We start from the raw sequence: 14,139 nt of genomic DNA, 5'->3' as shown, positions 1-14,139 counted from the left end.
ACAATTTTTTTTCCCCCACAACACTAGTTTATCTGAATGCCTGCACTGCTTGAACTCAGTTTACTGGCATTTCACTTATGTATGCCTCTCTTATAGCTTATTTACCATACCAGAAACCTCACAGCCATTACAGCAGCTCGGTTTCTGAATAATTGTGTACTGATATTGTTCGATGCAGTTATATTTTACGAATGAATTGAGAGAATACTTTGTTAGTAACTGTACTACAGTATGGGGACTTGAAGAATCTCATCAGCTAATACCTTTTTGACCAACAATATGAACTAAAGTCATACAAGTCTGTAAGAGCCCAGTGGTGAAATTAAACTCTCTTCTTCTTCTTAAAGGCTTTTACAGCAAAAAAAGGTGGTTGTGTGTTATATAGTCTTGGGAGACTCAGCAGATACTGTTGAAGAAGCTGTCAAATCTCTACATATTTACTGAAGAGTCCTGAATTTCACAGGATAAATATTCTGCATTTCTGAACACACAAGGAGCAACAACTGCTTGATGCAGAGTCACTGCCTGCATGCAAACCACAATGCAGGTGGGTTTGCAGTCTCTTTCTGTGCCTTTCTGCAGCAAAGAACTGGTTATGAAGGCAGATAATGGGGACTTTATTTTTGTTGGCATTTATCCTGGAATTTTGCTAGTGAGGCAGGCAGGGAGAAACCGTATTACCTTATTTGATGAAGAAGGAAAATTAGAATGATCTCCTAGACAAAAGGCAAGTATAGAATCCATTGGCTGTACTTACGGGCATACCAGGGGGGCCAGGATCACCTCTGTCTCCCTGTAAAGACAGAAATTTAGCAAAGGATACATCAAAAGCTTTGATTTTAAATAGTTGTTGGAATTTTCTAATTTTTTAACGCACCAAGTTTTATTAAACAGTGAGGACATACAAGAACAATTGAATTAGCTATGCATTCTTCCTACAAAATCTTATTTTTTCCCAATCAGACACTTACTGGGGGTCCTTTTCCAAAATACGAAACATACACTGAATTTCCTTTTTCTCCTTTTTGCCCTGGGTTTCCCTATGAAGAAAAAAAAGTATATTAAAACATTATGATCCACTTATTGATATCCTGTGCTTCTACACAGACTGAATAATAATTTCTTAGGTTGTACTACTAGTGCCCATATATTGCTAGGTAATCCACTAGGATCAGCATAACTGCATTAGCATGTTGTAGTTCTTTTGTCTAATAAGACCCTTACATGTGAAGATGCCTTCTTTACAGTTGAGCAAAACAGCTCCTCACAGGTTCTGAGTCCTGCTCTGAGATGCTCCTTAGCTCTTCAGAATTTCAATATTCTACCACCTTCACAAATCTTGCCTGCAGTATCAACTAGATCAATATGCCTACCTTTTCTTTCCATGAGTTAGCAGCTTTAAATATTACATGCTCCATCTTCTCCAGAAGTTCACACTATGATGTAGAAGAACCTAGTACAATTCTGCATACAATTAAAAAGCTGAAAGTATGAACTATGATATAGATTTCAACCTATCAGTAAAAATATTTCACAGTCTACCACTGTTAATAAATCTGATGCCTACAGGCCCTGCTTATTTTAAAAAATTAAATTCCTGTGCTTCTTTCCTTGGAGTCCTTTATATAACTTTACCTATCACAGGGCCCTCAAAACCTCAGTCTGACTTAGGAGGAAAAGTTAATTACTTTAGTAAATTTTAAATTGTTGAATTGATGTCTAAAAGCATACATATATATGTGAAGAACAAACATATTAAGATATTTCAGAAATATTTGAAATCCTAACACACAGGATATAACTTAACTGAAACCTGCAACAACTATTGATTTCAACAAACTGGGGAATTTTAGAATTTAACCACTTTAAAACTTCACTGGTTTCTTGATAAATACACCAGCTGTTCAAATCCTGAAGTCAGAATGGAACTGAGAAAGTAGTTATTCCTGGTATGATGCAGTAAGAGCTACAGCTGCCTGCAGCTGGATATACCTACAGTAAACTTGATACAGTTTACAAATCAGACAACAGCTGCTAGGAAACACATTAAGCATACTAAAAGTTATATTTGTATGTTGTTATTTTACATGTGAATTTGTGTAATAAGAGATATTTATTAGAGTCAATTACATGACTAAAGTAAAGGCTTTCAAAGAGAAACTAATTTCTAATTCGTTACTGAGGCAAATGAAGTAAAGAGGAGGAATATGCACACACTCATAAAAAATTATGCAGGAAAATATTACAAATAAGAAGAAACTTTAAAATGTTAGCTGTAATATATAGTCAAGTCAGTACTTGGTGCAACAAATTGATTTAAAAACAGGCAACCCATATAGAGGTTGTAGCAGCATTCTTGCACACAAGCAAATATGTTTACTATGTCTTGTTTTTCTGAGTAGCAAAATTAATTTGCACTGGATTTTTGTGTCAATATCCAAGGCTACAGGCCTATTGTGCCTCCCTTTATTTGTAGGTTGCAAATACTAGGCCTGACAAAGAACATGCTCCTGGAATTGGGAGAGCATATGCTGCAATTTGTCCCATGTCTCATTTTTATTTTACATTATTTGGCTAAGCATTAAAGGTAGAACTCCACTTTGAAAGCCATAAAATGTAAGAAAACAAAGATAAATTTAACAACTTGAGACTAAGCCATTTTACCTTTTAGAGGGTAATAGGTTGCCATGAGAGGTATGACCTAATGATCTATACCACAAGAGGTTTAATATATTAGTAAGTATTTTAACTGGTTTTATGACAGCATCTATTACACGTCCAAGACTTGAGTTGTGTGCTTTTTCTATTTGCTGTATTTTGATAGTGTCATTTTTTTTTCTATTTGCTGTATTTTGATAGTGTCACTTTGATAGTAATCACTCTCCACTGATTGCTTATGATTGAATCATCAGTATCTCATTTAGCTTCTATTAGACACAATTGTCTTTTCATGTAAATTGTAGTTGTTTAATTTTTTATTTAGAAAATTCCAGGGAAGGTCTTAGATCAACTAATGAGTTATTACAAATCATCAACAAGTAAGAATTGTTTCCACAAGAAGTCAAAGACTGGGGAAAAGAACAGTTCAACATAATTTCTTTGAAGCTATAGTAATGCATGTCCCTTACTGATGCTAATTTGAGTTTTATTTTCACTAGAAGCACTGCTAAGCTAATTATTTAAATACTTTTAAAAATTCTTTCAATTTTAACAGGAAAAGTAAATATCAAAATGATAATTTAAAATATTTTAGTTGTAGGTATCTCAGTGTTATAGATAAACTAAGGCAAGTTTAAGTATACATAGAGCAATCATTAGAATCTATTCAAAAAGTGGCATATGAAACTGTAATGCCATTGTTTTGGAAGAGACTTACTAATATGTTCGTTGTGATACTTCACTAAAAATCTTCATATGTTACAGGAATTGATGAAACTTGTTGAAAATTCCAGTTATTACTAATTAATCTCAGGTATGTTCCTACTAGTCAGGCTTTTAAGAAGTTTCAAGTAATGATAAATGGTATGTTGATTTCAAATTACTTTTGTAATCTGGTCTTAGATTTGGTGTCATTATGCACTGGTGAAACAAAGCAGAATTTAACTCTCCAGCTATACATATATACTTAAAAGGCCAAAAGAACCTCACATTCAACCTCAATCGTACTCTGCAAAGTGTTCTTCAATCACGTTAACCTCAGCAAAAACAGAAGGTGCTTGGAACTTCACTGTGAAAAGTTAAGCTAGTGCAGTAGTCTGAAAATCCTTTCATTTAAAAAGCTGTCAGCTTGAAGGGAAAATGTAGATATATATTATTACTAGGCAATAGCAATGCCTTTAACATACGTAAGGACCTCTTGGTCCAATATATCCATTTTCGCCTGGAAATCCTGGATCTCCTCTTGAGCCATTGCAGCCATCTACACCGTGTTTGCCCCTGGGTCCTTCACTTCCTGGTAATCCCTGAAAGGCAGTTTAACATTTATTAGAGATACACCATCGAAAATTACATAGAAAATTAGTTTTTAAATTAACGAAACAGTTCAGAAACAAATATCACAAAGCTGAAGTAGAGACCATCTCAGAACAATCCCAGCTTTACGTCCCTGCAATAGAAATATCTTCCATTGTGATCAACGTTTATTTCTGAAGTGAAGAACTGCAACCCTATATTTTTTATGTTTTTCTTTGATACATAGTAAATATACTGGGGACAGCACTGGGTAGAGGGTCAGACTGAGCTCTCATTTGAGTCAGTAACTAATGGGCTATTTTCTCAGGAAAAGCAGATTGGCTCTCTAGCTATAATATTTCTCATGGCTGTAATGAAAAGCTGTTTTCTCTTTACTGTTTCTGAAGGACATACGGAAAGATCAATTAAAAACTGCAAGGCTGCTTTAGATCATAAGATAAAATGGGAGAACACAACTTGACTCAAGCACACAGTAATCACAGAGAAAGACTGTACATTCCAGAATTGAGAAAGTAATTTTCCAAATAACAAAAATTAACCAATGTACAGATAAGGTGTAGTTCTACTTCAAATTAGATACTAGATGAAGAAGTAATTTTTTTTATTCTGAAAAATCATCAGGAAAGTATCCTGTCCACTTGCCAAAAAATGTTCTTGACAATTTAACTTTAATTTAATCTAAATTTAATTAACTTCAATTGCTCTTCACCGCAATTTGAGGATGCGCTTTTTGGTTATCTGTTTCTCAGGAGTATTTTGTTCTTTGTGCAAAATTTTGCATTATATAGACATTCTGGAAGAAGTCCCACTGTCAATTGTGGACAACAGATGCTAAGATACCCACTCTGTTTCTGGTTCTGTTTTTGCTTTCAAAATTCAACATTTTAACTTTATTTGATCCATATGAAACCAATAACAGCAAAAAAAAATGAGTTATAATAAACACATAAAGATTTTTTTCACTATTCTGCATCTAAGAGATACTCTGTTTCGTTTTTTTTTACCACGCTGATTTCCTCACTAAAAACCAGATTCACAAAAATATATAATCACATGCTTCTACACTTAGGACTGACTTCTTCAGTCCTTATTCATGTAAAATTCAATGGTTGCTTATTTTTTTTGTCTTCCTGCAAAAGAACTACAGGCAAAAATAATTTTAAAAATTGAACAAAAAAACAATACGTGATTTGAGACAACTTTCAGAGATACGAAGAATGCATCAAACTATAGTCTGCTGTAGAGCCTAAGACAATAAATAAATTTTTAATCCTAGCACTGACACACGCTGCAGGGACTAAGGCTTGTCTCTACCTTCACTGCCCCACCTCCCCATAAAAATGATGTGGTTATTTTCCAGGGATTTTATGGAGTTTTTTTATAAATTATAAACACATTTGAAATTAGCTAATTTATATATTTGCAACACAAATAATTACGTAGTTGGCACAATAACTACAGGTATAAAAACAACATATTAAGTGTTTTATTCTATTGGAAGACTTGTTTTGACTTTAAAGAAACTGCATTTTTTATAAAGCAATATTCATTCAATACGTACAGGAACACCATCTAAACCAGGAAATCCCGGGACTCCAGTTGGGCCCTAAAAACAGATAACATAAAAAAAAAAACAAAGCTGCTGAGGTCATTAACCCTTAAAAAGAATGAAAAATAAGAATACATGATACTATACATTGACAAACAAGCATACTCTTGTTTGAAAAATGAATTAAAGCCACAGTTTTATCAGAAATATCTGACAAAAGTTAAGGGGTTTAGTAAGAAACTAAGGTCAATAGTTACACATAGTAAAAGGACAAATGTCAAATTCCTAATTTCACTGATTCTCCAGTGACTACAGAAGTATAAAGAAGTTGCCTATAACAACATATTATTCTATGCATAATTTTTACAACCCTGGCCCTGTTTTGATAATAGAAGGTTTCTACTTATAGGACTTATATTTCGCTTTAAAATTTCAGTTATGCACTGAGATTAGTGAAATTAGATAATTAAAATTAATATGAAGTAGCAAGAGCTATTTATGGGGATTGTACAGCTATGTAAGATATAAACTTGAACTGCAAGTTTTATTCTTGAAGTGGTAATAAAATTCTGTTAAGCGTACAGCATTTTTAAAAGCACCATAATACTCCCTCCAACTCCATATTCCTCCCACAGCCTTCTCCGAGTTTAAGGAGGATTACATGGTATAAACTAATCAGAGACTGGTCTCTGTTGTTGTTTTTTATTCCCTGATTATTCTAATTTTGCAACCCAAAGGGGAAAAAAAAAACAACAGACACTGAAACACGTTTCTTTACGAAACACGTAAAGAAAGCTGTAATTGATTTCTGGGTGAGCAAGAGGATAGTTTGGCAAATGCTTTCTCATCATGAAAGCAGGTTCTGTTTCATTGGCTAATACTTTACATTATATAATGTACACACCCAATAGAGCTGTCTGTGGTGTTTCCTACCTTATCACCTTTTTCTCCAGCTGGCCCAGGCTGCCCATTCTCACCTCTCTGTCCTTTTTCCCCTGGCAGACCAGCTGGTCCTGTATATCCCAAGGATCCAATTGGTCCTTGAGCTCCCAGCTCACCAGGTTGACCCTGAAAAGAGTCCAAAGAAGTGAGTGAATACTACCGTAAACCTTGAAATAGATAGTGTATTAGAGATGGTTGTACAGATAAAACAAGTCTTAAAATGTATATATATTTATTATTCAAAACAGCTTGCTGTACAGGCAGCAGATCTATTCCATGCATTAGATGCTATTAAACACAACTTTAACAACTTGATTAAGGCCGTAATTTCTTTTTATCTTCAGCAGGTCTCCAGCACCACTGTCAAGCTGACTGGAATAAATTCCAAGTCCTGGCTCTATCAATGTAAGTAACACTTGTAAGAATAAGGCTGCATATTTCTGCCATCAGGGGTGGCTCATTTAAGAGAAAAGGCCATTGTAGACATTAGGACAAATCAAGAGAGTTTTTTTTTTCTTCTAGCTGTATTACATTCATATCATCTTAAGTTTTCCTAGGTCACGTATCTTCTGTCATCGCTCTCAGATTTTAGCACCTTTTAATGAAAAAGGTGCGAGGTTTCATATAGAAAAAAATGTTAACAGTTATCAAACACACAAAGTATCAATTTGAATAGATTGTGTTGAATGGATTTAGGAGGCTTTAGAATGTCATTCATCTATATATCACTCTAAATTCTGCATCTGCACCTACAACACAATACAATTTGTCTCTATGTATTTCTACAAAGTTTTCCAAGGTCACCCTTATTGTCAAGTAAGAACACTGTGACAAAGAACAAGTGGATAATCTATAGCATCAGTGTGGATCTGTTTGGGTTTGGTAGCAGTTTTTGTCCTGTGCTGCTGAATAATGATTAAATCATAGGTTTTAAATATGAGTTGTCTACACTTGACCCTACAAAAGCCTACATTACACCACATTATTAAAAAAGAGAGCAATATGGAGCCATGTGCCTGTCAGAGAAAGTGTGTCTTAAACACCACAGGAGGGCAGTAAAGGATATTTCAGTACAATGTCCATTCACAGAAATGACAGGCCATACATTACTTTCTATGAATGGATTCAAGAAAATGAACAGAAATCAAAAATTACTGTAGACATATTAATTAGCTCCAAGTATCAAATTATGTTGAAATGATAGAACTAAATTCCATTCTACCAAGTGTAAATATTTCAACAGACTGAATCTGTCTAAACAGAATATTTTCTCAAAAATTGCAAGCAGAGCCTTAAATCTTTTTTTTTTTTTTTTTCTTTCCTTTAAAGCTGAAGGTCCTATTAGAAGAGCAGAGGACTACTTGGAAAAGAATCCTTGCACAATTCATTTTCCATTGGCCTCTACTGGCACCCTCACTTAAACCTTAATGTTGCTTCCAATGAAGTCACTAGCAAAATTTCCAGGGCAAAATCATCATTCTGTCTTCAGCAACACTTATAGTTTTCTTGATAGTATAATTTAAAGTGTAAAATACTACAGAAATTCATGGCTACTAGTAGGAAAATGTGCTGATTATGCATCCTTTTTAACAATGAATGGATAGTTAGAATTCCGGGTGTTATTTGAGTTTGCTGGTATGAACAATTGCAGCTTATCTACTGGCAGAGCTTTGTACCTCCTCTGTTGAAAAAATGATTTTATTAATTGATGTACTTTTAAAGAAGCTACTACAGACTCTAATAGCTTGATTTTAAAAAGACTGAACAACCATTTTGATTAAAGATTCATTTTGAATATTAGAAAAGTGAAACAAATTAGGCTAATAAAATAATAAAATGCAAATATTTGAACTACCCACTCCTGGAAGCAGTACTATTTTCTTAGTACATGGAACTAGCAGTTGCCATGCAAAATATAACTTTCAGCAGCAGGGGTGGGGGGGGGGGGGGGGGGGGGGAAGGCAAGATATTTCTCAGTAATGCTCAAATGCCTTGATGTTAACAAAGCATCTTCTTGACAAATTTCTGCAGTGACTTTAATATTTTAATTAATGTGTACACTCTGCATCCAATAGTTGACAGAGAAATTTTTTTCAAATTATGGACATGCGGCCCTTCGTGCTGATAAAAATGTCTTTAGTTGCTACTCTGTTAATTTAATTGACTCCACGGTTTGTGTCTTCAGCAGGAGGTAGTGAAGTCATAAAACAGAGTCACTGAATCCAGAATTCACAATAGGTTTGACAGCTGATACAACTTTAGAATGCCATGTGAAGCTGGTGGATTGTCTCTCTTTCTTTCAGCTCAAAGACTGATAATGACTGGGAGCTTTGTTAAGACCAAACTGATACCATGTCATAACATCTATTATCCCATCTATTATTTGTGCCCATCCAATGTGACTACCACAGCACTGCAGTCTCAGGACAGCTGTACAAATAAAGAGGATGAAGGTAGTCATGTCATGTTCATGTAGAAATGACAAATTAGCTCAGTTAAAATGGACTGAATATTATGCCTCCTCTGCCATCTGATGTCAATAAATTCATTTAGGTTTTCATGGCCTTGCTAATTGTCTAGGTAAAGAACCACCCATGTCAAAACTATGGTCTGTCATTTTAGCATATCCTGGGTTTGATCTGCAGTAAGAAACTGACTTCTGACAAAACAAGACCATTTTTCTTGGATCAAGTATGTTTCCTACAACTAAGACTGCAAATAATTCAGAATTGTGCAGCAAAGCACTTATTATAATTTAGGAAAGACAATGGTCAAGATTCTTTGGAATGACTTCTTTTGCTTGCCTGAGACATTGAAGAACACCTGACTTCTAGAGCGCCCTGAGCATTAATTGCTTGAAAATTTGATGCTTTAGAGTAGTCTTAATTGGAATACACAAAGCAAACAAACAAACAACTTGTTCATGTTATCAGAGTGAATTCTATGCCTCACTTCTCGTTATCAGTGAAGTCAAAAGACCACCAGTTATTAGCTTTGATTAGAACAGTACCTATGTGATATGCAGTGTGGAAGTATTGGGGATTCGTGAAATGCATTTACTTTCTGCTCACATACACAAAACCAAAAATTCTCAGCAACTGCACAGAATCAGACTGTAGACACATAATGTAGTACTCTTTTCATTCTTCACTTGACTCTGGCATGTAGCCAGTCCTTATCGTTTCATCAGGGATAGGATGGAGAAAGGGAGGAAAACAGAATAGTCTAGAGTGGAGGAGTGCACACAGCCATTTGCAGACAGATGTTTTCTTTTGTAATTTGCTTGGTGAGGTGGAAGCATCTGCAGCTATTCTTAAGCTCCACCCATGCTTTCTCCCTTTTTGGAACTCAAGCCATAGCTTTCAGGCCTTGTAGGAGTTTAGGAGTATTCTGGGAGGTTTCCACTCCCTCAGACTAATTGTGTAGCACAGGGGCCAAAACCATTTCTACTGTAAGTTAAGACTTCCAATTCCACTTTCTAACTGCTAACATGATCAAGACAAGACAATATTTCAAGAAAAATCTTTATCTGACTAAAAAATATATGGAATGTAATTAATTGTGAGTTTGTTCAGAAACAACAGATGGGACAGTGACTTTTAAGTATTATGTAGCTTTTTTTAATAGTCATATTTTGAGCCAATTAAATTCGGTAGTAACCTGTAGTGATTGACTTGAATCAGCATCTTGATCATGCTGCAATCTTTTAAGATATTCTGTGCTCTTTTATAATATTTTGTGATGATCCAGTATGCTATGGGAATGTAGTACTTGGGGATGGATTTCCAGAGGTCCCTTCCAACTTCTACAGTTCTGTGATTTTGTGTGCAACCTACTCTAGGGAACCTGCTTTAGCAGGGGAGTTGGACTAGATTAACTCCAGTGCTCCATTCCAACCCCTGTGACCGTGATAATCTTCACAGTGATATTTTGTTGAAACACAACAAATCACAGTGAAAAGCTGAAAAAAAAAATCACCATGTACTTTATCTTTTTTATCTTTTTTTTTTTTTTTTTTTAACTGAACAACCATGAAAAGAAGAGGCATCCAATAAGCCAGTGGGTGTCACTATTGCATAAAAGAAATACTAAAGGAGAAAATTTGGTGCTGAAATACTAAGATTGTTAACAGTTGAAAACAGAGAGTTACAAATAGAGTATTTTAGACTACAGATCATTAACATCAAATTAACTAATAAAATAAAATTAACTTTTGCTCTAATGTTCAAGATCAAGTTGGATGGAGCACTGAACATGCTGATATACTGAAAGGTATCTCTGGCCTTGGCAACTGAGGTTGGAAATAAATGAGTTTTAGGGTCCCTTTCAACCCAAGCCATTCTATGATTCTTTTTTTTTTTTTTTTTTATAAGTGGTTCACTGATTGGCAATATTTGGTTGATCCAAATCTATGAAAAAGAATAATTCTGTAGAGTTTTGTAATACCTCAAATTTTCTTCATCAGTGAGGAAAAGGTCAACAATCTGAAACTGATAAAAAACACTATTTATAGTATGGTGGGTCAGGAGAACCAAAACAAATGAGGAAATGTCCTCAAGAACAAAAGAAAAGATAATTTATGAAGTTTAAAACTTTTGGAAAAAAAATAGAAACATACCTAATATGAATAATGCTATTTTACAGATGCTGTGGATGTATTTTTTGTACAAAGAACAATCACAAACAGCCCTCACTGTGAGGAGAACAAAGTGATCCTTTTCTATCCCGCATTCTGGTGAGTAGAGTCCATTCTCTGCTATCTCAGAAATCTTCTATTTTAAAACTATATTGCAGCTAATATACTGAGAAAAAACAATCAACAAGTATTAGGCAAAAAAGGGGGACAGATCTGGGTTTCCTCAAATGCTAGCATGCATGCTGTATCTCTGATAATGGATTCAACTAAGCACATATATTTTAAGATCAAATCAATGGATTTTATATATTTGCTTTATCAGTGTGCAGCTTGAAAGTTCAAATATAACTGCTAGACACTCCATGTGAATGACAGACTGCCATTAATTTGCTATGTATACATCATACCACTATGTAAAAAAATGTGGTTTAAAAAACACCTCTTGGGCACAAAAAACTCAGAATTTCCTGTTTCCCAGTTAGCAAATCTTACATATGTTTATGCTGCTGTAAGTTGGACTTGGTTAACCCGCAGAATCTACAAAGGAAACATGATAACCAACAGGATCCATCAGGGAGATGTGACAAGAATAGCAACATCAGCGGACAGACCTACCATAGAATTAGATTTCACCATCAGTACCCCACAGTCCTGAAATACTCATGAGCTGACTTTTTGACTTCGGCAACAAATTGATTTAGTATCCCTCAGAAGTGCTTATTTCCTATACATCATATAGAAGAAAACGTGAGACCTTCTTAGATACCTGCCTACTAAGTTCTCTCTTAAACTACTATGAATATAGGCCTCTTGCTTCATCTACAGAAGAACAAACGTTGGTCTTGCTGAATTATATTTGTTATTCTCTTGGCTCTGGGCATTTCACATGACCTCATGGAAGCTTGATCAGGTTGGGTCATGAATAAATGCTTGCTTTCTAAATCTACTTAACTCTATAAACAAAGCCAAAGGAATTGAATGGGATCAAACTCGGGTTGGCACAGGATAGGTTTACAATTGGTCAGTGCTAACTGCAAGCATTTTTTTTTTTTTTAAGTATCAAATTTTTTTTAGAGTAGCCAGCATTTTTTAGGTCTCTGATTCAATACTGCAAGAATTACGAAGGACCGAACCTCCCATGCTAAAGTGGGGCAAATGAAGGAAGAGTTTCACTTGGACGTATCAGGAGCAAATGAAAATCAAGAATTTTATGGAATTAAAAAAAAAAAAATTAAAAAAATACCAATGAAGTTGCCATTTGCCACAAATAAAATACATTGATGTCTGCTGCTTCCTTAAAGATTTCTTTTTGCTCATGCATAGTCATGCCAGTTTGTTTCTCTTATTCCTATGGTCAGTTTCTCTAGCTCAAACCTCAATTATCTTGTTCCCTTACAACATAGAAGAGTTTCTATTTTGACATTTAGAAGTTTTTTAAATAGGCATAATGGCAATGTCTCAGTTCCTATTGTGTTCACATTTGGCTGCGCTTTTTTTTTTTTTTCTTTAAATATTTAACTAATCATACTTTTGCATAAAAAAAATGAATAGAAAGAAAGCTTATTGTGTACGGTGCCAAAGACCATAGGGCAACATTTTAGCTCCTACTTTCCTTTGGAAACTTCAGAGAATAACGCAATCCTGATAGCCATTCCTCATTTCAGACACCTAAATACATTCAGGAGTTTAATTTTAGGGGTCTGTTCTCTTATTGTCCTACTTGTTAGCTATGTTAGGAGAGAGCTGAGAGCTACTGTTAGGTCATAAATTTAAATGGTTTTATGTTCACAAAATGTAAACGTGTCACTTTTCACTGGTGATTATAAACAAACAAAGCTGATTTATATCAGCTCTAAAACACATACTCTACTTCAATTTTAGTATAAATCTCTTGATGGACTATCAGTCTACTCCAAACATGGAAACAATGTATTTGTTCATTTTAGCAGCTGAACTTCCAATGGATAATGCTTTCACTGCAAGGCTAAAAAGAAAAGTAACATTCTAAAATCTGCATAATGGCAATGTCATCAAATACCCTTCATAGTGTCAACAATAATCCCCCAAATGAAACTTGCCACGATATTTTTTTTCCACAGTTTGCTGACAAAGTGAAACCCTTAACAGATGGGCACACCTTAACCATGAAACTAGACAACAGCTTTTTATGAACAGATAGAAAGATATTCCAACTTCTTTAAAAATACTCTTTTCATCAGCATGTGGAGAAAGACATAGAGAGTGACCACTAGCAATGCATGAAAGAAGCTGTTTAGACTCCTATTCAGACATCAATCTATCACTTCTAAGTTGGCGCTATGATGTCTGTCTAGCAAAAAATCTGCATGATAGTGCTGTCATCATCTTTTTTGATGGCTTCAGCCAGATGTATTATAAATAACACACTTGACTTCATAGTTTCTACAACAGCACACTTTTTAAGGGGGATAAAACCTTGTATACTAAATTATAAGCCATCTGTAAACTTGGTTAATGGACACTGGCCCTTGAAACTCTACCTCTGCCTGGAAGTAGTCATCCAACAACAAAGACAAAGAATAACAAATGAGTATTCATGTTCCAGTTAGTCTAGAGAAGGATTTTTTTTTTCTTGAAAGAGTTTGGATAAGATGATTAATCATAATAGGTCTGACCTCGTGTGATCCTAATATATGTGATAATTACATATGTTACATATGTTACAATAATGAGACAATTTGCCATTGCTCCCATACGATTCTTAGACTGCAATGTTTAACATAACGTCATGAAAAGAATCTCGTACATCTGACTCCTTGATGCAAAAGAATTAAATAACAAAAGCAACAAAACTGAACTGAAGGTGGTGTAGGCTACACGTGCCAATGTAGTTCAGTACATATACTGTATATGTAGCTCCCTTAGATGCTGCCATTCTCTTTCAGTGTTTGCAAAAGCCCCCCATATTGCAGTTCCTTTAGCACAGCTGAATGAAGATCTGTTAAATTTGGAAGTTGCAGTAAGGTTGGCTTTCCAGCTGGTCTGGATGGGATTATTGTTG

The 14,139-nt window shown here is 34.9% G+C and overlaps 1 protein-coding gene across 1 annotated transcript in view; it reads right to left on the bottom strand.

Moving 5' to 3' along the window:
- COL4A4 (collagen type IV alpha 4 chain) overlaps positions 1-14,139 on the bottom strand; it is a 64,394-nt gene that overhangs the window by 40,929 nt on the left and 9,326 nt on the right. Inside the window, exons 5-9 of the mRNA XM_042878564.1 lie at positions 6,455-6,589; positions 5,534-5,578; positions 3,846-3,962; positions 972-1,040; positions 758-793 (exon numbers count right to left, since the gene is read on the bottom strand). Of these exons, the coding sequence (XP_042734498.1) occupies positions 758-793; positions 972-1,040; positions 3,846-3,962; positions 5,534-5,578; positions 6,455-6,589 (402 nt within the window). The remainder of the gene's footprint in view (positions 1-757; positions 794-971; positions 1,041-3,845; positions 3,963-5,533; positions 5,579-6,454; positions 6,590-14,139) is intronic.

This window comes from Lagopus leucura, unplaced genomic scaffold, assembly GCF_019238085.1.
Source record: "Lagopus leucura isolate 7727_CA_CO unplaced genomic scaffold, USGS_WTPT01 Super-Scaffold_100021, whole genome shotgun sequence".
In the NCBI taxonomy this organism is placed as follows: domain Eukaryota; kingdom Metazoa; phylum Chordata; class Aves; order Galliformes; family Phasianidae; genus Lagopus; species Lagopus leucura.
Note: the sequence above shows the minus strand (reverse complement) of the source record. Positions and strands in the feature narration are given on the sequence as shown.